The sequence below is a fragment of the Ictalurus punctatus genome, chromosome 24 (assembly GCF_001660625.3).
Source record: "Ictalurus punctatus breed USDA103 chromosome 24, Coco_2.0, whole genome shotgun sequence".
In the NCBI taxonomy this organism is placed as follows: Eukaryota; Metazoa; Chordata; class Actinopteri; order Siluriformes; family Ictaluridae; genus Ictalurus; species Ictalurus punctatus.
Genome location: NC_030439.2, coordinates 4,139,715 through 4,165,801, shown reverse-complemented (window position 1 = coordinate 4,165,801; position 26,087 = coordinate 4,139,715). Strand labels below are relative to the sequence as shown.

The 26,087-nt window shown below is 38.4% G+C and overlaps 1 protein-coding gene across 2 annotated transcripts in view; it reads left to right on the top strand.

The window, feature by feature from the left end:
- csmd3b (CUB and Sushi multiple domains 3b) overlaps positions 1-26,087 on the top strand; it is a 489,673-nt gene that overhangs the window by 117,605 nt on the left and 345,981 nt on the right. For both annotated transcript variants that reach the window (XM_047150624.2, XM_047150623.2), the window contains exon 4: positions 19,626-19,820. In XM_047150624.2, coding sequence (XP_047006580.2) covers positions 19,626-19,820 — 195 coding nt within the window. The remainder of the gene's footprint in view (positions 1-19,625; positions 19,821-26,087) is intronic.

Below are 26,087 nucleotides of genomic sequence, written 5' to 3'. Positions count from 1 at the left end.
AAAGGATTTTATCTCAGACAATAAAAGTGTGACATTAATAGGAATGAGGTGAAAATGGAAACAGAGTGAACAATAATGTCACTAAAATAAAAAGGCATAGGTGTGCAAAGAGTCCCATTTTACATTGTTAGGTGATTTCTAAGACAGGTGTTTGACCATTTGAAATTACCCTGTAAAATTACAAATAAAGATTTATTAAGGCTCAGAAAATGTCATTTCTGCTTTGTCTTTTAACCTTCTTACCACTTAATGTAATGTAATTAGATTACGCTGTTGAGCTGTACGGTGACTTTTAGCCCAAGCTCTTGGGAGATCGTGCTCTATATTCCACTGTTATATAAACACTAGCTGGTTCAGGCCATTAACTGAGCACTCCTTATTAGCATAAATCCTTCATGTTGATCAACTTTCCTTCAGTATGTTTCCCTCCCCTTGCCCCAGTGTGAACCCCCTCTGTGGGTATGAAAGAATCTCGCTCTGCCAGTCAGACACTGTATCTACCCTTCCACTCCATCTGTTCAGGTAACCCAGGCTAGTACTTAAGAGTACATCTGTAGATAAAAGTAGTTGGGACTGTTTAGGATTTGAAGCAGCCCAGTCCTCCATGGCAATGCTGTCCTGCAATGCACTGATGCTCAGATCTTATCGCTGCTCCTCACTTCATTCCCGAACCCACTAACAAGAGCTTGGGTCAGCACAAACAAATTTTGGTAATGGCTAAAAGAAAAGTTTTTTACTCTCACTATCACTGTTTTATGACTATGCAACTGAGCCTCTTGACATGAAAGTCAAAGAAGTTTTGAACAACCATGTGCTAACTCATTTTAACTGCTTGGAATTAAAACCTGTTTGTGTTTTAAATAAGTTTTATTAAATGCATTTAAAATGGTCCTGTTCACTTCAATTACTGACAGTATGAAATGGCAAAGGACTGGTTTATTGGCAGTTGGAATTTGGCCTATGCAGCAGCTGTCAAAACACTATAATGATGACTCAGCACTTTTTTTCTCTCTTTTTTTGCATTCATACTAATGTTATAATTATTAAACCAGTCAGTCAGCTAATCAGTCGATCAATCATGTCTGCCCATATGCACCTAGTGACACAACCAGTTACAAATGCAAATTTACAAATTTCAATAGGACAGGGAATTTCTCAACAAAAAAAAATAAAGAAAAGAAACCTACACATTTAAGTTAATGTGAGGGCAGCAGCATTGCGGTAAAAAGGTTTTTTTGTTTTGTTTTGGGTTTTTTTTTGTTTTGTTTTGTTTTTTTCAAAATATGAATTAATCTGTATTTGCACAATAAGACCAGAACAACACCCTCATATGGGCTTGTTGAATATTCCATTCCAAAGCCCTTTCCATTTATAATAGCCTCCAATCTTCTGAAAAGGCTTTCCACTAGATTTTGGAACGTGCCTGTGGAGATTTGTGCTCATTTAGCCACAAGAGCATTAGTGAGAACATCAGGCACTGATGTTAGGCGAGGAGGCCTGGTTTGCAGTCAGCACTCCAGTTCATCCCGAAGGTGTTCATTGGGGTTGAGGTCAGGGCTCTGTGCAGGACACTCGAGTTCTTCCACTCCATCCTTCTCAAACCATGTCTTCATGGAGCTCGCTTTGTGCACAAGGGTATGGTCATGCTGGAACAGGTTTGGGCCGTGTAGTTTAGTTTTCCAGTGAAGGGAAATCCTAATGGTACAGCATATAAAGACATTCCATACAATTGTGGGCTTCCAACTTTGTGGCAACATTTTGTGGAATGCCCTTATATGGGTGTGATAGTCAGGTGACCACATACTTTTGGCCATGTAGTATAGTTTGGGCTCTTGCATTATACTAAAATCCTGGTATTTATGGTGCATTTACAATATATCTGGAGTTGTAATCATTTACATTCCTCACGCTTGGATGCAACCATATACTCTACTGCACAAAAAATAGTTCCAGGCTCCAGAGTAAAAGCAGTGGTTGTGTGCTTAGTTTCTCCAACTGCAAATCAAAACTTCTCAAAATCAATGTCACATTCATAGCACGATTATTTCCATGGAGCTCAGCCACATTATATCAAAATCCTCCGAGACAGTATTGAGTGACATTTTAAATAGCTGCTTTTTAAAAGTGGAAGCTGTGTGTGTTTACAGCAGCAAATCTTTGTGAAAGTAGTGTGGTTTAAGAGTTATGTTTTGTTTTGTGTTTGTGATTTGCTGGTGTTCAGTGTTATGTGATTGGGTGAAAGAATGGATTAGCACACGCAGGCAGCAGGGATTGTGTGTGCTACAGGGAGAGTTGGAGGTGAGTACAAATTTGTGTACAGCTTCTCCCATTTATGCTTCTTCTGTAGGTTTTGCAGGTCTCCCTTCCTCACGGTGACCTTACCCCATACCTTGATCTGTCATTGGCTGCAGCTCGTCGCCGCTATCACTGTCAGTGACGACTCTTTTCACACTACAGGAAGTGGAGTCGTCCGACAGCTGCAGATATTTAGCATGCCAAATATCTATGTGGCATCTCCAACGCCTTGGCAATGCGTCATTGAGTAGCTCACACACAACGATCGACTGCCGATTGGCAAGTTGAATATGAGAGGACATTTCTTTTTTTGTAACCACTTTGTCCTGGTTAGGGTTTACATTTACTTTTATTTATTTAGCGGACGCTTTTGTCCAAAGGGACTTTCAAATGAGGAAATACAAGTAAAGTGATATATCAAGCGGAGAACAATACAAGTAGTGCTACAATACAAGATCTTTTAATTGAGTTCTGAGCAGAGAAGTGTGCAGAGTAGAGGTGTAAGAGCCAGAGTAGGTGTTTTCTGTTGTTGTTGTTTTTTAAGGATAATGTGGGGTTGACATTTTAGGGGTTAGTTAGGTGTTCACAGAAGAGGTGGGTCTTTAGCTGTTTTTTGAAGATAGTGACAGATTCTGTGGTCCGGATTGAGGTTGGAAGTTCATTCCACCACTGAGGGACAGTTAGTGTGAAGGTTCTGGAAAGGGACCTTGAGCCACGCCGAGTAGGCACTACTAAGTGTCGGTCATTAATTGATTGCAGATTGCGTGAAGGAATGTAAGCCTTCAGGAGAGTGTTAAGGTAGGGGGGTGCTGTTCCAGACAAGGTTTTGTACGTGAGCATCAAGGCCTTGAATTTGATACAGACATCTACAAGAAGCCAGTGGAGGGCGGTAAGAGGGGTGTGACGTAGGTTCTTTTGGGCTGGTTGAAGACGAGGCGTGCTGCTGCATTCTGAATTATCTGAATGAGCTTGATAGAGCTTTCTGGGAGGCCCGAGAGTAGTGCATTGTGGTGGATCTGGAACAGATCTGGATCAGTGGAACACTGGGCGTGATGCGGGAATACACCTATCAGTTTCACCCTACACTTTCATAGGTTTTTGGGAGGATGTTAGTTACCAGCAGCCATTTTGCTACAAATATATTAAGGTAGCATTATTATTACTGGAAGGTCATGGACTGGATTCAGATTGCTAAAGACTACAAGGCAGCCTGTGCGTGAAATGCAGAGATGACATTATGTTCTTATTTCGTAAAGCCAAAACAACTGCTAGACCAAAGTTTTTGTTCATTTGCACTAGCTTATGATACAAATGGGCCTAAAGGTACGTTCACACATACAGCGATTTTATTGCTGCAGTCACTGTACTATGACGTCACCAGTAGGCGTTCCTACTACTGGTTGCCATAGTAACATTTATCAGTGGCATTTATCAGTTTATCACTTTTGACAGAAAAATTAAACATTCTGAATGGAGAGTGTTTGTATATAAAATTCGCCAGTGTATGCATCATATCCTACGAGATGAAGGAGAAGTAATGTGAGCTCTTTGCCATTTAGGCCATCTGTCTATAGCGTTGGGCTGTCTGGGTCCACAAAACAATTCGGACTTGCAGGCAACATGGTGGATAACTAATTACTTACACTCTACTGTCTTCACTCCCATTGGTAGTCGCTGCACCAAGTCGCTCCAAGTTTGCATACAGTTAAACTTTTCTCAACTTTGTCGCATCACTGGACACACCAACATCTAGTTACTGTTGCTCTTGTCGCTGGAAGTCGCCAGCTCTCATTGAAAATGAATGGTCTCTGATTGCATTTCGATGTGAGTCGCTGTATGTGTGAACGTACCTTAAGAAATACATGGTAAATACTGAATTTGATATGTGATGTCAAGTTTGCACACATTAAACATTTGCTTTGTACCATGTTAAAAGAAGACTAGCTAAAGTACTTGTGAGGAAGTGGTGGTGGCAACCATTTTGTGTTTTTCTGTCCTGACCACCTAAAAATATCATAACGTTATAAGCCAAGCCATGCAAATCTGGATAGAAAAAAAAAAATCTTTGCTTAGAAAGTTTTTCCCCCTCTCTCTGTCACTGTTCTGTTTCTGTATATAGCTCCCTTAAAAAAAAAAAGAAGAAGAAGAAGAAAAAAAAACAGGATTGTGTGTGTGTTGCAGCTGAGGATATAGTTGCTTGTCCCAAGCTGTGGTGTGTCTTTCCTGTACGAGTTGGTCTGGACTGCTCTTTCCGTGCTATTGGTTTCAGCAAAGCTTCTTAGTGTGTAACAGACTAGAGTGTTTAGCAGACTGTACCAAGCTACTGATGCATGTAGACACGGGTCAGACAGAATTAATTCAAGTGACGTGGCCACCTTCTAGAAAGCTTCTAGTTCCAGTTAGCCTGATGGCCTTCTTGTTTTCTTGAATCCAGTATATCCGTGCAGTCACCAGTTTTATCAGTGCCAGGTTGTTCTGTGGGAATTCTAATCCCTGGTTGTCATGCTGAAGCTGAGATGATCCATTGTCCCTCTGTAATCCTTTTGGGCTTGGCTTCCTCCTCAGCAGATGACTTTGTGTTCACTCCAATGTTGGACATGTCTTACATCAGGATTTCAGTGGCCAAGGCTGAAGTGCTGCTTTAATTAACGGTGATGCTGTGTAAGTGACCTTTTGAGTGGTTGCATTCATAGTCTGGGTAATGAAGAGCCCAGTAGCCCATGCTCTCTGTGCACTTGTGTATATATGGGAAGCCCAGTTGTCTCACTCAAACCGAGGGCTTGATTTCCCCTGATAACGTCTCTTTCTGTCACTCTGCCTCTCTTAATTATACTCTATTTCTATGTCTCAGCCCTTTTCTCTTAATCATTGTGCACTCTACTCTTATATTCTACTGGTTATATTCTGTTCCATTTCTAAAACACTTGAAATGGTTTCCTTAAAAAAAAAGTACACACGCATAGTCACAAATTTTAATCAAAAAAAGCAAACAGGAGAGCACACACATTTTTAAATATACCTCTCATCACACTCTGCCACCCAACATAATCAAAGCCTGGGTGCTGATGCCCGTCTTCTGCAGTTCCAGCTGATTGACTGCCGACTGGCGTTGCTTGCTCCCCCACTGCATTTAATATGCAGCTCCACCGATTCTTGAAGAGGCAGAGGAATTTGATCAAAGAATGGCTGCACTGCACATATTTGCTTCTTCCTTCATACGTCCTCTGGTTTGAAACTTTTCCTGGCATCCCACCTGATGCAAATGTAAATATAAATCTAAAAAATAGGAACGTTGGAGTAATGTATTGTGGGCTTTCATGCCTATGAAATCAAAGTAAATCCAACTACACATTTACATTTGTGTGCAGATAGTGGGTGTGATGATGATGATGATGATGATCATCATCATCATCACCCATATCATCAGGCAAATTACATTCATACATGCAGTCGCTTAATAGCTTACACTCATAGGACCTTTTCTCAGGTAAACCTACAAATAGGTGCACTTTGTAGGTATAGAATTACTGATTGTAGCACATCTGTTGCTGTGTTGTTATTTCTTAGCTCCTCTCTACCCTGTCCATCAGTTAAACGTGACCACCACTGATCAGATATTATTCAAGTGGAGGATGATCCTCAGAGCAATAGTGACACCGAAATGGTAAAGACGTGGTAATTGGTATTGCAGTGATCAGAGTGTCTTAGGTGGAGCAACATTGCTGGAGTTTTTAAATGTCACTGCTGGGTTAAGAATCAGAAATATCCATCCTACAGCAGTCCTGTGGTCATAAACTCATCATTCATTCATTCATCTTCAGTAACTGCTTTATCCAGGTCAGGGTTACAGTGGAGTCAGAGCCTATTTTAGGAATACTGGATGCGAATACAACCTGGATGGGACGCATTATGATTTTATATACTACGTATACATATAATTAAGTGCTCCTTTGGCTAAAAATAACCATAATACTTATAAATATACTGTATGTCATAAACTGTTTATCATAAAATCTATGGCTCATGATGTCTCCACCATACTTTTGGTCTTTTCCGGGGTTGAGGATGGGCCAAAGGAGCTCTTAGTTTTATGACATACTGATTCACCCATCCATTCTCATCATCATACTCCTCTAGCCTTACCGGTAGCCATTTGTGCGCCTCGTAAAGAAATAAGAGGAAATCCAAGGTTGTCAGGATGAAGGGACATTGATGTGGTCACGAGGAAACACTTTCTGATGGAGTTGGCTAAAAGCTTTCAAACAGAGCTAATAAGGTAAAACAGAGCGCTACTTAAATCACTGTATTTAATCGTTTTCATTAGGCTTGTGTGATATTGATTTTTCGTTAATGACACTATACATTGCAAGTTAACGATTAACAATTTGATTATTCAGAACGTTTAAAAAGTGACACTGTTTACATATAAATTCCTGAGATGTATTATAACATCAATTTGGAGCTTTCTGTTTTTGTAGAACCTGCGTACACACACACATACACACACACACACACACACACACACACACACACACACACACATACACACATACACATGCTCAATAATTCACGGTTTACAGTGAACAGTACAAATAAAACAATTTGTTGGCTGCTGCTTTGTACCAGCCATTGTTGTGTAGCTCAAGTAGGACTTTTTATTTTGATATGCAGTATTTCTTATGTTAATCGTAAGTAATAATGAAGCTCAAGTAATAATGAAGCTACACAATTTCTAGGAACCCTATACCTTTATTCATTGTGGTATGCACATTAAGCCAAATGACTTTCCAAATTGATAGCAATAGAGAGCACTGTGCATTTAATGACTTCTTTTCCACCCTATTACTACACACATTGCATGATTTACAAAGAACAGGTCATTTTAGGAGCTCACTCATTTTGGGAATCTTTCAGCAGTTCTCAGCAATTTGATCTCATTAAATCTAAAGCGTGTTCTGCATTCAGGCATACACATTATCTCGAGCCGTCTTGTCCACTATCTTAGACAAAAACACCAATAAAAGACTTGATTGAACCTCAGAGGGGCGATTTTTCACCCTGATCTCGAAAATTTGTCAGGACAGGCCAAGCCAGGCTAAATTGAATGAAAAATCCTATAGTGTGCACCAGTCTTCAAGGAAATACGAGAAAGATTTTAAAGGCCCGTCCAGTTGGCAATAAATACCCATTTATGGCTCCTCATGGGGTTTCTATAGTGAAATTGTTGACCTACGTGAGAGCAGTCAATGCCATTGAGTGAAGATGCAGCGCTGATTCTACTTTTCCTTTCCCTGCTTTTTAAACATATATATTTCCATCTGACTGTCAGTCAACTCACTTGTAGACATTAATCTTTGCAGCCTGCTGCCGATAAAGTCTGCAGGGAATGGGAATCCGTTTATTTTCCATGTTTGAAAGTGGGAGCTTGTGGTCCTGAGATTTAACAGCAGTATAGCGCTCCCCATGAGGGACCATAATGGACCCTGTCCATGGTCATGATTGCCTTTCTTGTTTTTGAGTATTCTCGCAATGCAGACAGCAAACCAAATTCAGCAGTTTTCTACTCCATGTCACAGTATGATGTTTCTCACAGTGATTTGACTCACACAGATTTTAAAGATGTGTTCAATAAATGTGAATTAATCTGAACTGTGTGTGTCAGTGGAACTGACCAAGTTTAATTATTTTCTTTTCCCCGTGACTAAGGGGAAATTCATCTGAGCTCTGCATAGGAAGCCTGTCACTTTGGATGGTGTACTGAATATCTACAGCTTAATTTAAGGGGGTCATTTGTGGCACATTTTTCAATTTTTTTTTTTTTTTTAGTTGCCGCAGTGAGTAGCAGAGCCATCTCAGATCTCAAGGGTTAATCCTATGCCAATCCATCAGGCTGGATCCAGGGTGTATTTCTGCCTCGTACACAGTGTCCATCACATCCCTGACCAAGATAAAGTGCTTGCTGAAGATAAATGAATGCTGGACTATTTTTACTTTTTTCATTTTTTCTTTTTTTCATAATTATTAGTAAAATATGTTTACATGTTTTAAACACCTACTCTAAGTCTTCTCAAGTGATTAGTTGTATTGGTTAGTCAGTTTGATATAAAGAAATAGTAGTTCAATTCCTAGTAGTTCATTCTTGGTCGACTTGCATTTGGTTTGCAGATGTAATGAAAAATCTCTTGATATATAAAAGCAAGTAGAACGGGAGGATTCGGAGATATAAAGAAAAGACGATTGAATATTATTGCTACCAATGTGAGACCCCATCACTATATATATAACATCGTCACACCCCATTCAAATGCCTGTGATTGGGTTCAATGCTTTTTTCTGCAATAGAAAACATAATTTTAAATAGGTTTCTTTCAATCACCAAAAAGTTAAGAGCAGTCTTCACACCACTGAGTAAAGATGAAGTGCTGATTTTCCTTTTCCTTTCCTTGCTTATTAAACAGGTATATTTTTAGCTGACCCCCATCCAATTCACTTGTAGACATTCATCTTTGCAGCCTGCCTCCTATAATGTCTGTGGGGAATGGGAATCAGTTTATTTTCCATGTTTGAAAGTGAGAGGTTGTGTTACTGAGCTTTAATACCAGTCACGGCCTTCATTTATGTTCTTTCCCAAGGGCATCTACAGTCCTTGATAGTAAAAGTTGGATTTGAACCTTGCTAAGCTCAGCAGTATCTGACATCAGCAGACAAGCTCATCTCAATTGTCACACAAGGCTTTCCTGTAATCACCTTGATCATTTTCTTTTCAATCAGTGTGACTTGCATTGTAATAAAACGAACAACTTTACTAAGAATGAAAACTTGGTGTGCTTTTATTATTTTTAGTAAGTAACTGTCAAACCTGTTTGTAAGGACCTGTCAGATTAAACGAGGCTTTTAATCTAAGAAAAAAATGTTTCTATTAAAAGTGTCTATTGAAAAGGGACTATGGTGTTATGTTTATGACAATTTAAAAAAAAGAAATTGAATGTCTCCACTTTAGGCTATGTGTCCTAAATTATTGAACCTTCATTGGCAGAGGCAAAGATACAAGATTTTTATTTTTTTTTTAAATTACACTTTTTAATTTGGTAACGCTTTACTTGAGACTGAAATAACCATGCCATAAGCATGTAATAGAAGATGTCATATGAAGTCATGGGTTGGCATTCATATCAATATCAATGCTACTATTAGAAAAATTGCGATGATAGCAGTCATAATGTTTGGTGCCATGACAGTGAGTTTTGGCTCAGTTTGCTCATGTGACATAAGTCATGACACCAGAGAGTAAGGCAGCTATTGTGTCAGTTATGGTAATGGTAACATGATACTGCTATACATCTGGATATAAAGAGACAGAGACACTGTATGTCGTCTGCCACGCCACATATATAAAGTATGGCATAGTTATGTTAGTCTTATAATGCAGAGTCCACAAGTAATACGTTACCAGATACAGTACATGCAGAGGCATAAACCTTCTTAGAATATATCCAAGGACTGTTTTTTGTTTTGTGGAAAGCTGCAACAAATGCTTTTAAACAGAAACCTTTTAGAAATCAAAAAAATACATTACCATCCAAAAAACCCCTTGATGCATTCTTATTTAAGATAATGAAATGCTTTATGTTAACCTCATGTTTAAGTCATAGCTGAAAGAGGTAAATGTTTGCTTTTTTCTGGTTTAGCAACTGGTATGTCCTGTTTACCCAAAACCCTAATCAGGTCTTGCCAGAAAGTACCACAGAAATGTGCATTTTAAGTTGGTACAAACTCAAATTGTTTTTGTTTTTGTTGTTTTATGACTTTTGGCACAGTACAGACATTTTCCGATTTTGTTACAGATCCCAAACAACTAAATACTACTTAGAGTTTATAAAGGGGGATGGGGTAGGGGGATGGGGTGGGGGGGTGGGGGGGTGGGGGGGGATTATTCAAAGTTAGTGGGGGAAAAAAAGTGAAAATCTTTGTTCCAGTAACAGCAGTACTGAAACACCTCAGATTCAGCAGAGTCAGGCTGAACCCTGATCATCTGAAACTTTTTATATTCATCTTCAACAGGAACACCCATATGCAAAACATTTAGTATCTTGTTGGTTGAGAATGGTTCCTTTTGTCTTGCTTCTGTTCCCATATTATGATTTGCATATCTTCCTAGTATAAGAGTGAATGTTACATGAGGACCTTTCTTTGTTGCATGGTGGGAGACAGGAACAGATTTGGATCACAGCAAATCAAAACCCTTTCTGACAAACAATGCCGTCTCTGAAAGGTTTCAGTTCTAATAAAACTAAATCCAGCACAAAAGCTGTCTGTCTGTCTGTCTAAATAAATAACTCAGTGGGGGGCATGGTGGCTTAATGGTTAGTACATTTGCCTCCACCTCTTCGATTGGAGGTTCAACTCCCACCTTGACCCTTTGTGCGCAGAGTTTGCATGTTTATTCTGGGTACTCTGGTTTCCTCCCTCAGTCCAAAGACATGTGTTGTAGGCTGATCTGCATTGTCTGTGGTGTTTATGCGATTATGCCCTACGATGGTTTGGCACCTTTCCCCTACCTTGTGCCCCGAGTCCCCTGGGATAGGCTCCAGGCTCCCTGTGACCCCGTGTAGGATAAGTGGTACAGAAAATTGGTGTATGGATGTATGGAAGGTGTTTCTTCTTTGAAGTGCATATCTAACAACAGTATGTGTCCATGATTACATCATTTTGACAAACTGATTCATTATTATTCCAGAAAACAAAATGACATGTAATTGAGTAACTTGATTAATTATACCATTGCCAAGTCAAAAATGCTTCCAGTTAGAGAATTGAGGTAAAGTTCCCTTTTGGTTACCTTTTGAGAAAAAAATCTAAATAAGTGACACTGTAGTAGAGTTGAGCAGCTGATGCCGGGCCCATTAGTGTGCTGTGTGTCACTCTTAGTCCGAATCCGACACCACACCACGTCGCACCACACCACAGCCCATCCATACAAGATTATGTCTCCAATCAATACACAATTGAGCTGCAGGGCTGATCTTCAGGTTCCACTGAATTTCAGGAAATTTTATGACCACACCGACTGACTTTATTTTTGCTTGGTAGATGAATGGTGACAGGAAAGAACATAATTATGTTTTTTTTTCCCCCTCTTCTATCATTGTTTAGAATAATTTACAAAAACCTCCTTATCGCAGCCCATCTTTACAATTTCACAAGACAGATGATCAGTGTGTAAAGTTTTGGTGAATTAAAATAGATGAGAGTAGCTTGTGTGTGTGTGTGTGTGTGTGTGTGTGTGTGTGTGTGTGTGTGTGTGTGTGTGTGTGTGTGTGTGTGTGTGAGTGTGCACGGCTACCTAAAGGCACACTCACATCATTCATACTGCACAAAATAAGGCTGTCATGTCTGTCTTTGTGCATTATTGAACATAACCCTTGACGTCTGGCATCGCCTCTGTTATTTCCTATCACTGAAACCATAATGTGAAGCAACAAAACACAGCAAAGGTACATTTACTCTAAATTAGGTCATTTCAAGAGCCATTACAAACAAACCAAAGGTTGGCAGAAGATGATAAATTGTCAGCTAGACCATCAGGATATAAAGTGTGAATTGGCTCTCTTCTTCCTTAAAATTTGTCGTGCATAGTGACATGAATCATCTTCACAATACCAATTTCACTACACAGACCATAGCATTGTTGTCCAACTCCAAGTTATTACTTAATTTTCTTTCTTCTTCCAGTCTTCTGATTTGCATACTACATTGCTTTGATGTATAAGTTGAAGGAGCTGTTAGGACTCAAAAATGTACTGTATAGTCCTGAAAATATGATCAAATTGAATATATGGATCTTACTATTCCCAGGACAGTGTGACGCTGCAGTAATGGCTCCTTGCTTTATTAAATCCTAATTTGGTTGCTAATGTCTTGTGCAACAGAAGGTCCTTTCCCAGAGACAAGGCTGAGGAAAAATTTTTTTTTCTGCTCTTGGCTTGAGCTGTTCACTGGCCATTGTGTCCTGTGGGACTAGCTATTTGTTTTTCTCTCTCAGTGGCTATGTTGGAGTTGAGTCCTCTTTGACAGTGTGGCAGAAAAAGCCAGAGGCACTACATTAACTCTCGGCTATACTTCCTTGCACTGATAGGATGAGACAACAGTTCAAAGTCAGCCAGTGTCTTGGAATGTGCAGATAGTTTTAATTTTATGTTTTTATGTTTGCTGCTGTTCTGTGTTCTCCTATTATATATCAGTAGGTTTATGTATGGATTTATCAATTGTAAATACATATATATGTCTGCTATTAGTTACTTACTAATGAAGGGTCCAAAACACCAAAGATGACCTGGTCTCCATCCGATAGTCACTTGACTTTTAGCGGGCTTTGCATTGGCCAATCATCATGAAAGTTGAATGGTTTGTACAGACTAGACTCCAATCAGACCGTAGGCATAAAATTTCTGCAGTCCTTTGTGCAAGCAAGCTCAAATTATGTATGGTACATCTGAGAAACACATTATATTTATTCTATTCCCTTATGGGGGCCTTATAGTGGTTAGCACATTCGCCTCATACCTTCAGGGTCGTGGCCCTGTGTGTGCGGAGTTTGCATGTTCTCCCCATGCTGCGGGGGTTTCCTCCGGGTACAGCGGTTTCCTCCCCCAGTCCAAAGACATGCATTGTAGGCTGATTGGCGTGTCTAAACTGTCCGTAGTGTATGAATGGGTGTGTGAGTGTGTATGTGATTGTGCCCTGTGATGGATTGGCTCCCTGTCCAGCGTGTACCCCGCCATGTGCCCGAAGCTCCCTGGGATAGGCTCCAGGTTTCCCCGCGACCCTGAAGGAAGGATAAGCGGTATAGAAGATGGATGGATGGATCTATTCCCTTATGGGTGCTTGGGCTGTATTCCAAACACTATATGCTTTAAGATGAATAATAAGCAGGACATTTAAATGTTTAACGATAGGGTCATATGCATATGCTGTATTAAAGTTTTAAATAATAATAATAATAATAATAATAATATTAATATATATATATATATATATATATATATATATATATATATATATATATATATATATATATATATATATATATATATATAATTTTTTTTTTTTTTTACCATGACTAATTATGCTCCTTTTTATTGCTATGATGTTAACCAGCAAAACCACTAAAAAATCATTAGTGATTATAACACAGAAGTTTTTCTGTGAACGCACTGCAATGTGTAAAGGATAATCCATGGCAGGATATACATTACACAATTTTAATGCATGAAGTGGAGGCAAAGAACCACGGTTGCCTCAGCGGAGAGCATTAAAATCGTGTAATGCACACCTTGCCGTGGATTATTCCACTTGGTTACTTGACACCATTGACAAGCTAAAGCCGTCATTGATGTTTGCAGCGCAATATTTGACTGAAAAAATAATGGTTCATTTTCTTTAGTTATTTTATATACGCGAGATCCACATAAGATCTAGAATTCTGCCCGCTCTAAATCATACACAGAGATAATGTAGTGTGATAAATAGTAAATAATAAATAGTTATTAGAGAGTGAGAGAGAGATTGTGCATGTGTGTGAATTACCTACGTCTGTGCTGCGTCTCTACCGATAATGAAGCTGTGAGTTTAACTACTGCATTCAACTGTAACTGTATGTTACTATGGCTACAGTTGTTTATAGGCAGTATATTATTTTCGAATGGTGACTAAACTGACTGGAGCTACCTGCGCATTCAATGGTTTGAACGCACACCTTCCAGCCAGTCAGAATCAAGTATTCAGGCAAACCATGGTATATGTTCATGTATTCAAAGTTTATGAAGTATATCACTTCCATTTCCTTCCCAGTGTGAAACCCCTGGGGTGACTCATAAACAGTGGCTCTTGTGTTTCTATCCTTCCTCGAGGTGAGACCAGATTTGAACTTTTAACCAGTATAACTGAAGGAACAGTGATGTTGGCAAATGCAATTGATGGACTCTGTAATACACATTGAAGGGAAAATGCCCTGTCACTAAAGAAGATTCTTGGCAAGGTCCAGCATATTGCTGCACATGTCGCAGACAGACTGAGATGGATGACCAGCCTCAACCAGGCCCTGCAGATAAGAGAAAGAGAGAGAAAGTGTAATTCCACTGCTAAGAGCCCATTTCCCATTCCATCCTCAATCAAACCTACGACCGACTGCTCTATCCAAGGCACAAGGTCTCGTGTCTGAAATGAGAAAAAGGGGGCATTCGTTTAAATTTCTTCACTCTAAGAATTCCATTCATAATTCCATTCAAAACATCATCTGGTTAAAATGTGCACATCAATTAAAATGTTGCCCTCATCATGTTGTAGAGGATTGCAGTGCTCTCGCCTAGATTGCTTAATGTAGAATGCTGAATGTGTTGAGAGTCTTATAGTAAATATGGTCCTGGAGGTCTTGTACGCATGAATACATCTGAATACATGACACATCCTCTCCAACCACCTTCTCTTGGCTGTTATTTTAGATTGTGTCCTGTTTAACTTTCAGCAGTTTGGCCACAGTATGAATGGTGACCACATATTTTCCAACATTTATTTCTTATCTGAATTGGCACCAGGCCAGTACAATAAGCACAGTGTCTGCATAGCATGAGTGGCGTATAACAACCATTAGTTCACTCCAAACTATACATGCTGCCTTTTTTTTTTTTTTTTTTTTAAGAAAAGTAATGGCCAAATGTATAACAGTGTCACTGAAGCATGTGGGATGGGACAGCTGAGGTTTGGACAGCTTTAAATACACCACACACACACACACACACACACACACACACACACAAACAAAAAAAACATAGCAGTAAGACATGGCATGTGCATAAATTTGCTCATGCCCATTAGCCTCAAACTATTATATGCTTGTAGGACATCAGTGATTATTTATCATTCTCTTTAGGGTTACTGAGGAGGCATGTGATGGACAAGTGAAGGGCATAAGCAAGCATAGATCTTATCTTCATCAATGCAGAACTGATGCTAATCCTGATGCAGTGTTGAAACTCATGCAAAGGAACACAACTGCTAGCATATCAGAGATGGTTACAGAGTTTGCTACACCATAGATAAAATCAGTAAAATGTCTTATGCAAATGCATTTTACTGTTGACTTAAAATAAATGAGATATGCCAGATCGGCATATCTATACACTTGGAGGCAGTTATACTGTAGATATGCTTAACCTGAATCAAAGTGTGTTATTTGGCCTAAAAGGATTTGATGACTAAAAAGCATTAGTTGTCCCATATTCATTTACTTCAGTACTCGTTTACATGTTGTCAGGTAGCAGAGACAGCTTCCAGTGTAGGTTAAAATGCTTTATTTTAACTGGCAAACAATTCCAAATACACAAGGCAGAGAGTGTCTTTGTGGGGTGTCTAAGCTTTGCATCTCTCCTGCGACTTCAGAGTTACCTTAGGCCTTCTTGGTGCTTTCCTGACTAATCCCCTCTTTAACCTGTCGTAGACTTTTGGTGGATAGCCAGAGTTATAGTTGTGATATATTCTTTCCATTTAAAAAATGGATTTAATGGTGCTCTGTGGGATCTCTTTTTTTAAAAATATCCCAACCCTGATTGATATTTAAAAAAAAAAAAAAACTTTATTTCTGTCACGATTCCCCCTTGAAGCAGTGTGCTTTAAACGCAAATGCGCGAGCACCTGCTTTTCCGCTGTCGACCGTAGTGACATTGGGACACGTGTGTTTTGTTTATGTTTGTCATGTCTCCTCCCTGTTCTGTCATTGGCTGGGAAGTCACGTGTGTCTGGATTACCCTCAGCTGTTAGCAGTTGCGAGGGTAATCATGTCCGCATATATACCGCGCGCTTCCCAGCACACAACGCGGAAGATTAAGTCGTAAGTAATAAGTCGTAAGTAATAAGTCGTAAGTAATAAGTCGTAAGTAATAAGTCGTAAGTAATAAGTCGTAAGTAATAAGTCGTAAGTAAATGTTGAATGTTAGTTTAGTTCGCGTCATAGTCATAAGTTAGTTCGCGCTGGATTCTCCGCTTCCGGTCCCTCGTTCTAGTTCGTGTCTTGTTTTGGTTATCGACCTAGATTCCTGCCTAGCCCCGTGTATGCCTGTTTGCCAATCGCCTGACCTCTTGCATGTTTATGGATTACGTTTTGGATCACGTTTTGGATTTGTCTGCCTGCCTGTCTCTACAAATAAACAACTGTTATCCTGCACTTGCATCCGCCTTATCTCTGCTCCGTCACGATGTGTGACAGTTTCATACTTGTTTTGATAGCCCCTTGGTCTTTATTATGCTGTTTGTTTACATTTTTAGGTATAGGACGTTTCAAGAAACAAATTCTGGGACCTTGGGAACAGATGTAGTGATATTGAGATCATGTGATGCTTTAATTGCACAACAATGAATTCTGTTCAGCTAATTATGTGATTTCTGATACACCAGATTGCACCAGAAGTAATTGGTTTTTTTTTTTAATAAATAATATATATATATATATATATATATATATATATATATATATATATATATATATATATATATATATATATATATATATATATATATATATATAAAGTAAATTTATTTGTAAATAATTTAGCAAAATCCAGTGGCACTTAAGTATATTTTGGTTCCAGGCTGTAGCACTACAAAATATGGAAAAGTTATAGGAGGGTGAATATTTATGCAAGGCACTGTGTAGCCCAAGAGAAAGAGCAAAGGTCAGTTGGAGGCAATGAATGATAATAATCGTAGTGTTTATACAGTATGTCAGCTCTGAAGCATGTTAAGGTTGTGGCTCAGAGACAATCTGAAGCATATGCCTCCATCTCAGCCCACCTTTAATTTTTGTTCATTTATTCAATATTATTGATTCATTCATTCAAATTAAGTAACTGCTTCATCAGTGTCATAGCCATATTATATTATTTGTATAATATATATTTTATTAGGGTTTTTTTTCAGTGGTACCTTGATCATATTAGTCTTCTATGCCTCTCTGGCATGCAGCTTTTTATTATTCCACCTCAATGAGCTGCCCACCAGCCTTAGAGGCATGGTGTATGCAGAATCCTTTAGGTGTGTGTGTTTTGGTGCATGGTGTGAATTTATTCTTGCTTTGGCTGCCTTTCTGGTGCCTGTGGTGTTGTTTTACACTGGTAAAATAATGATGATTCTGGTGATTAAAAAAAGAAAGAAAAGAAATCTGATTAAGGAGAGGATGTACTCCTGAGGGATTAAGAGAACATGAAAACCTTTGGCTTGTGATCCACAGATTATTACACACTACACCCATTAAGGGAGGCCTTAGCTCTGTCCTAAATTCCACAAATGTCTACGTTGTTTTGACAGTTCATATTTGCCTTTGCCAACCTTGTTGGCTTTCCAGACACAAATGCTTAAGGAAGGGTGTAGATTTACAGCCTATAAACACCCTCATAAAAGCTTAAATTGGTGCTTTTGTAAGATGAGGCTGTAAGATGTCCAGTATCAGTGCTGCAATACAAGCAAGATGGCTAACCTGGTGAAAGACAAAAATAATTCTAGTCTGTCTAGTCTGACAAAACTACAATGAGGCATATTATTTATAGCTCTTATTCAGCCACATACTACAAAATATCCACACTATCACTGTTGGTAATAGGACAATGGACATTAGCACTATTTTAAAGACACGGGTAGTAGTTGTAGTAGTATTAGTAGTAGCAATAGTACATATTTTATTAGTTTAAATTGGTAACAAAATGTTTATAATAATAACTTTTAAATATTTGCTTTTTAACAACAACAATATTAATAATAATAACAACAACAACAACAACAACAATAATAATAATAATAATAATAATAATAATAATAATAATAATAAGTGAAAGTATAAATAAAGGTCCCTGGCTTAAAACTGTGCTTGAGTAATGCTGTGTTGAGTTTCACATGTTCTCGGATGGGTTTCCTCCCACCTTCAAAAACATGGATGTGGAGGTGGATTGGCTTCACTAATTTGCCGCTAGTGTTTTCACATATAGTTCGTTTTAAAAGAACCAAAACCAGTTCACTTGAAGTGAACCCGAAAGGGACCCAGCTGAAAGCGACCTCAGTCCTTCTGGTGCTCACAATATAGTGGACTCAAAAGAGAACCCGGTCCTTCTTTTGGTCTTCTTCTAAGCAATGAAGTGATCTCAGACCCTTTCTTGTTCACACCACAGCTTCATGAGAACTCAGACCCCAGCTTGCACCCAAAATTTCATCCAAGTCATTATAGAAGGGACAGGAATCCTTCATTTCAGTGGACTCTCCACTTCAACGCATTTATCACAGGTGCTCATGTATTTCGGTCGTAGTTTTTTTTACCCAGCATTGTAGTGTTGTAATGTTATAGCCTCTTTCCCTCATTTTTTGAGAAAACAAAAGAAACACTTTTATGTTCTTATGTGTTGTGGACAGGTGGTGTTTAATGTAATCCTCTTTCCAAATTTCAAGAAGTGCACAGCTCTCCTCCTGAGACCACACGACCCCATGACCTGACATGGTGAAAACTTTTGTGTTGTTTTCAGCAGTGACAGAATATGGCTGCAGGTACGGCAAGCCTCCACGTACACATGTCGAAACGAAATGCGAAGCGGACCGGGACCTCATTGCTTTCACATATCACGAAGAAATCAAACCAGAGGGTCAGAGATTACTTGGTTTGTTCACATACACGCTGAACCGCTCTGAGAGCGTTTGGAGGGCTCAAACGAACTAGTTGTGAAAACACCCTAAATTTGAAGAAGTGTGTTTGCATGATGCCCTGCAATGGACTATTATACCACCAAGGGTGTACTCCCATCGCACTCCTACTGTTCCTGGGATAGACTCTGGATCCTCCATTACCCTGACCAGTGCGATAAAGCAATACAGAAATAAAGTTTTTGGAAGTCAGGACTTTTGTGGAAGAGTAATAAAATAATATCTGTCTATATGCTTACAGCCAGAAAGTTCTGTTTTAAATAAAGCACAGGATGACCAAATGTTGATTTTACTGTACTGTAGCGTGAACATTTGTTTACTGTAGGCTATAGCCGGCTTATTTTCTAATTGTAGTCAGAGATTCTGAAAAACATCTCGTCTTCACAACACTTTCTACTGAACTTTAACCTACATAGAGTGGCTGTTATGTACTCAGGGCTGGAACTTTTGAATGCCGTATCAAAGACAGTATTTTTCGGTATCTGTATATGTACTGCTATTGAAAAATTATATAATACCAAGCCAGTGCTGAGTAAAATAGTTGAGTATTATACTTTGTGCAGATTTGGTTACAATATCTCTTTTATCATTCTCAGAATTGCAGAGCAGCTCATGTGGGAACCCAGGCGTCCCTCCCAAAGGAATCCTCTATGGGACCCGCTTCAACGTTGGGGATAAAATCCGCTACAGCTGTGTAAGCGGCTACGTGTTAGATGGCCACCCCCAACTCACCTGCGTGACCAATGCAGGCAATGCAGCAGTATGGGACTTCCCTGTGCCTATCTGCAGAGGTAAGCACTGAGCAGTTCACTGTTTGTGATTGCTGCATGATGGGATGTACAGTATACACTGCATTTGTGAGTCTGATTGTATACGTGTGTTCTCGCCAATGGCGTACAGTCCTCTGTGATTCTAGGGCTTTGACGGTGTTCATGTGACCTGTGTACTGTAGATTTGCACTGAATGTTCATACATACAGAGGTTGAAGATGTGATACATACAGATTGTTCTATTTGTCTATACACATATATAACGTGAAAGTGAACAAAGTGCTTTTGTTTACATAAATCATCCAAAGGCCTAGATAACCAAGGCAGTACGCCATTTCTGTTGGGTGGTGTTTGTGTGGTGGTCTTATGTATGATGTGTTTGCTTCTCTGCATGGGTTCTTTACTGTACATTTCCACTAACCTTAGTCGTCTGTGTATAATCACTTGCCTTGGTAGGATGAGTTTTGTGAAGTTCTGGAAAGTCTGGAAAAGAATGGAAATTATAAGACATTCATTTCCAGACACTTGGATGAATATGGAAATTCAGAAAACTCTTGATTGAAATGAAGGATAATCTGTTGTTAAAGTGTTATAGAGACATTAAGCTTGTACCCCACTTGTATTTTGACAGCCCATTATTGTCAGCACTAATAAGGCTAGCTAGCATTCATGTTTTGCCCTTCCCAGACTCTTGATAAGGCAAGGATGGGGCAAGACCCCTGTATACTTTTGTATGTTTGTATAAATGTGTGGATAATAAATATATCTTCTCTATAGCTTCTTCTAGCTGTGGCGTTTTTTTCAGTGTATCTGCTTCACGGAAAAATTACACTACATTTTTTCTTCAAAGGCATATGCTAAATAGAAAGATATTAATGCGATGGCATTCATGCTTCCGATTCCCTACAGTGTCACAGGCTTAAGAGTCTGTGTGTGTTCTTGCTGTGAACATGTCAAGATTTGTTGTTCCATGCTCAAAGCTATTAAAACTTACCTTAGACATGAGTGCTCTTAAATAAGCACTATATACCTAGATAATAGTTCCTAGGACTACATCTTATCATGAAGTAGAGATGATATCATTTGCATCATGTTTATTTTGGTTGGGCAATGCCATGTTAGCTGAGGTAGAATGACAAATAGCTGACAGTGGTTCAGTGAGGAACTTTTTCCTACCCTAGAGCACAGTCAGAATCGGAGGCAGTTTCATGTGCCAGCATGTATACTGCACACAGGGATTTATCTTGGCATATGTGATACTACCCACTGTCAATGAAATTGCAATTTATAGAACGCTTTGTGCAAGAAAAAATGTAGCCGAGAGTGTGAATGATAGACTGTGTGGCTTTCAATGTATATTACATGTCTTGGCTTCAAGGGAAATAAAGTGTTGCTGATACGAGTTCAGTTATGGATAAAGGGAAGGGGAGAATACATACAGGGTTTTATGTATCAACATTTCTCACTTACTGCAGATAAACAGAAGGAAATAAGCTGTTTGTATGCCATGTAGTTAAGCTTATGAGAGACTCAGGAAGCTTTTTACCAGGAAATTCTGGATCAGGTAACACCTTAGGATTAAGGCGAAATTATTAGAGATATATTTTGCAAAATACAAGTAACTTTTGTTACGTTACCTTATAAGGAGACAAGCGCGGGCGGTTTAGCAACAGGATGACGAGGATCAAACTGAATACAAATTCCGAAACAACAGACAAAGTCCAGGCGATCAGGAGAAACAATTCAAACGGGGCTATCCAGGAAATTGTAATACGAAACAGGCAGTATATCCGTAAATCAGGGAAATCCAACATGCAGACAAAGGCTTGGTAAAACGTCAGCGTTTAGGCTACTGAGCGTTTACTTCGCAAGGCTCTGATGTTAACGAGGTCCTTTATAACCTGTGATAGAGTGCAGGTGTCCGCAATCAGAATTCCGGCGAATGTGAGCGCGTGTGTGACTGGGTGTAGTTCTCGTCGGCCATGTTTGTAGTTCGCGCTGCACTCCGGGAACTGTAGTCGCAAGTTCGCCGCAACGTGACAACTTTAAAAAAAGGGACAAACATGTAAATAAAAATCCTTCAGGTAAAAAGTCACTCCAGAATTATTGGCACTCAACATAAAAATGAGTAAAAATGATTGTGTAAAACAAACATTAGACACAATAAAACTTTTCACTCAAAGAATAGGAGAAACTAATTACTCTTATTCTAACAAAAAATCAGTATAGCTACTTTTTTAAACAATAGAATTTTCTCTCAAAATGATTGCATATTAAAGGGTAAATGTAGGTATATTCAAAATAAATGCTAACAATTTAGAAAAAAAATATGCTCTTGGTCCCCCAGAACTCTTTTGTTATTTTTGTTTCCATGGGGCATAAAATATAAGGTTGCACAATTATAAAATATGTACACAATTGTACATTACCGTGAGACATACAATACATACAATACATAAGCAGTTGTGTTTTGTTTTGGTCAGATGAGACATTTTTAGTCATCAGATTTTTAGTCATTGACACTGTCAACATAGTTGATGACAAAAGTGAATGCATAGAAGGAAGAACACTTGGTAGCCACTGTTAAAGATCTTGGGGGATCAGTGATGTTTTTTTTTTGTTGGTGGTTCATGGGCTCTTGTGAAATTTGATGGTGTCATGTAATATATTTCAACCCAAACCCTGGTTGCCTCTGCCAAGAGGTATATAAAGCTTTTGATGATCAATTTGATGAGATAAACATGCTTCCAAATCACAATAGAAATAAAAAGAACAGAAAATCAATGTTTTGAAAAGACCATCTCAGAATCTAGATTTGAATCCTACTGATAACCTATAGTCTCAATTGAAGAGGGAAATCTATGTGTGACAAATATTATAATATAACGGAACTTAAATGTTCTACATGGAGGAGAAGATAAAGATCTCCCTACAAGTGTCTCCAACCATACCAGACATTACAAGTAGTGACTCACTGCAAAATCATTAACTGTAAAAGTGCAGGTCAGTTTGAAATGAAATACACTGCTTAAAATGGTCTTTAAATAGAACTACACAAATTCCTTCTATTATTTTTTGTGTACTCTTATTCATTTATGCTCATTTTAATGAATTGTGCTCGTAATTCTTTCACTATAATTATTTTCTCTCATAGCCATGAAAGTGCAATATATATATATATATATATATATATATATATATATATATATATATATATATATATATATATATATAGCTGTATGCGGCATTGGATTGCACTCTACTTAAAAGGATGCTTCGTATTTTGTGGGTATTTGAAGATCACATCCTTCAAGCTTTCAATTTTACATACATATTCCCTCATCTGCTTCATCGGCAACCTGACTTCCATCAAAAAAGGGAGACGTGGCCTTCTTATGAAGAAAAAAAAATATATATTTGTTAGTTTAAAAGAAAAACCCCATTGAAGCCTTAAATCAGGAAACCTTTAACAACACAACATCCGCAAATGTCAACGTTATGGTGAAATTAGGTAATAAATGAATCCCCAGACTCAGGCTTGGTGGTGTTAAAAGCATTCAGGAATTATTTGTTATTCTCTGCTGCTTCTTATTTCACTGCTGATTGTGTGATGAATGAGTTCACTTGCCACTTGTTAACCTGAACCTGTCAGCACTGCACACTGTGGCTTGAAAATTACAGTTTGCTGAATAGCATTCCAACTCCATTTCAAGTCAAGTAGGTTTTTACTGTCGTCCCACTTGAAATATTCCTCCAGGAGTGTGATGCAACATATAAAACAATAAAGGAGCACAGTACAATATGACACAGTACAAAAGGACAGTACAGGTCATTATACATTACATAGTGCTAACAGTACAGTTTAAAAGGACCTTCATGTCCAACTCTTTGGCATAATTACCAAAAGCTGTGTAAAAACTGTTCAAATTACATCAGACAATATCGTATGTATTCATTTTATATGTGTGTACAAGTACAAGGAGTAATAGATGATTGATTCCCATTATAGTTGTAAACTTGTTAATATAAAGCAAGGATTTCCAGTTTGAATTGGTTCATGGACTGCATTTTTGACTATCGTTGAAAACAGCGCACAAATTGTTCCTTTGCAATATTTAGTCACAATGACAGCATGACCCTAGTAATGTGTGACATTCTAACAGGATATTAAAACTCTTACTCATTCACAGAGCTCCAAATGAATTACAATGAACGTGATGCAGAAGAGCAACTTTGACACAAGCCTTTTCATTATGTATTATGGCAGGGGTGTTTAAATTTTGGGTTGCACAAAGGAATTTCAGTGGTAAAATACTAATTCAAAATACTACAAAATAAATAAACATTTAAAAGACCTGACAACATTTAGACATTTTGCATAGGAGCTCCACAAGATTAGCATTGGAGTGCATTAATTAACTCTCTTTAGGGATATTGCAAAAGAGAACTTTTGTTTTCATAATAAAAATGGCAGACGAGACTCGGCATATGACTCTGGAATGACTGACAGTTACAAAGATGTGAACTCTCCAATATTTACTGATACTCTTTGGAAGCCCCGCCGCCTTCCCTTATATTCATAGTAGTAATGTTTTGCCTCACAGAGGTTAAAAGATGCTCTGATGCAGCGCCATTGCATTCTGTCATGGTAAATGGAGAATGTTTTAAGTTCATTAGTGTGAAATAAAATCTACAAATGTATTCGTAGTAACTGATGACTTTTGAACTAACTAGCACGCACACACACAAACCATACACCTGACTGTGAAACACAAAGAACCAAGAAAACTTTCCTCAAACACTTGATCTTTCAAAACATTTCATTATGCAGCAGCCTTAGGCCTCAAAGCCAAGAACAAAACAATATTGAAAACAGCCTATCCATAACACTCTATTAGTTCTGCAAACGGATTTGCAAGTCACGTTCTAAAGCCATGCCTCCACATTAGTACGCATTCGGTTCAAGTAAAATGTTACTATTTTTTATCCATTTTTGTTAGCACTTGCCAAATTTAAAAATAAATAAAATAAATAAATAAATAAATAATTAAATAAATAAATAAATAAGTAAATGTAATCCAGTAAAGCGGATAAAATATGCACTTTGGATTTTAGCCACATATGTACATGAAGTAATTTAGTAGAGAACTTAAAGCAGGGATTCCCAAACTTTTCCAGGGCAAGGCCCCCCATATGGCATTAACATTTGACCGAGGCCCCCCTTTTGCAAGATGTCTTTAAAACGCATTAAAAACACAGACTTCTGAATATATCCCCCTTTTTTATGATTAATAATTACATCTTACATCTTTACATTACATTACATTACATTAGGAATTGATTGTGTGTGTGTGTGTGTGTGTGTGTGTGTGTGTGTGTGTGTGTGTGTGTGTGTGGTTGTCCGAGAGTGAGAATTTTTTTTTTTCACACCAAATTGTTGAGGCCCCCCAGGCGCCCCCTGGTGGCCCCCACTTTGAAAACCACTGACTTAAAGCATTTAAGTAATTTTAATAATTCACAGATTTGTTTTTGGCATATTCGCATTTTTGGTTTTGGCGAAGAGACAAAAAAAGGGGAAAATTTTTAAAAGATTGAATAAACCTACACCAAAGTGTCAAATATTGTCTAACACTTTACAAATAATGTTAATCGCAATGATAATTGGACAGAGCTTAAAAATGCTGTTTATTTGCTGTGCTCTCCTGCTAGTCGAAACAATTCACAGTTTGCTGTATTACAGTATGTCTTTATTAAGTCTTCTGGATCATAAGACTAATATTTTCATGCTTTTATTTGATCTATTTTCTTTTTATATGATATATTTTATGTAGTTTGAATATTGACAACTTTGTTTTTGTTGGGAGGTGGTGACAAGTTCTCCAAAAAATTAAGAAGTTTGCCTCATGGGGAAAAACGTTTGAATAAATCTGTATTATGAGCTTTAAATTGGCCCTATACACACCAATTATGCAAAATGTTAAGGTGCTCTTCACCGTGACCTAAGAAGCGAATGCATATAATTAGGGTTTGAGATGTGTCCAAATAATTTACAAGTTTATAAGGAAGCTTGACTGTGTGTTTAGTGCACTGTTGCCTGAGGGAGTGTTGAGCAGGCTGTCATGTCAAAGTATGAAATCAACATGACAGCACTGCTACACAGGTACCTTGGTCAAGGCGAGAGATTTTGGAATGTCTATTCAACCTAGATGGCTCCTAGCCTTGGTGTTATGAGGCATTACTATCAATCCATTACTATCAATGTCACGTACCCCAGGGTGTACCCCGCCA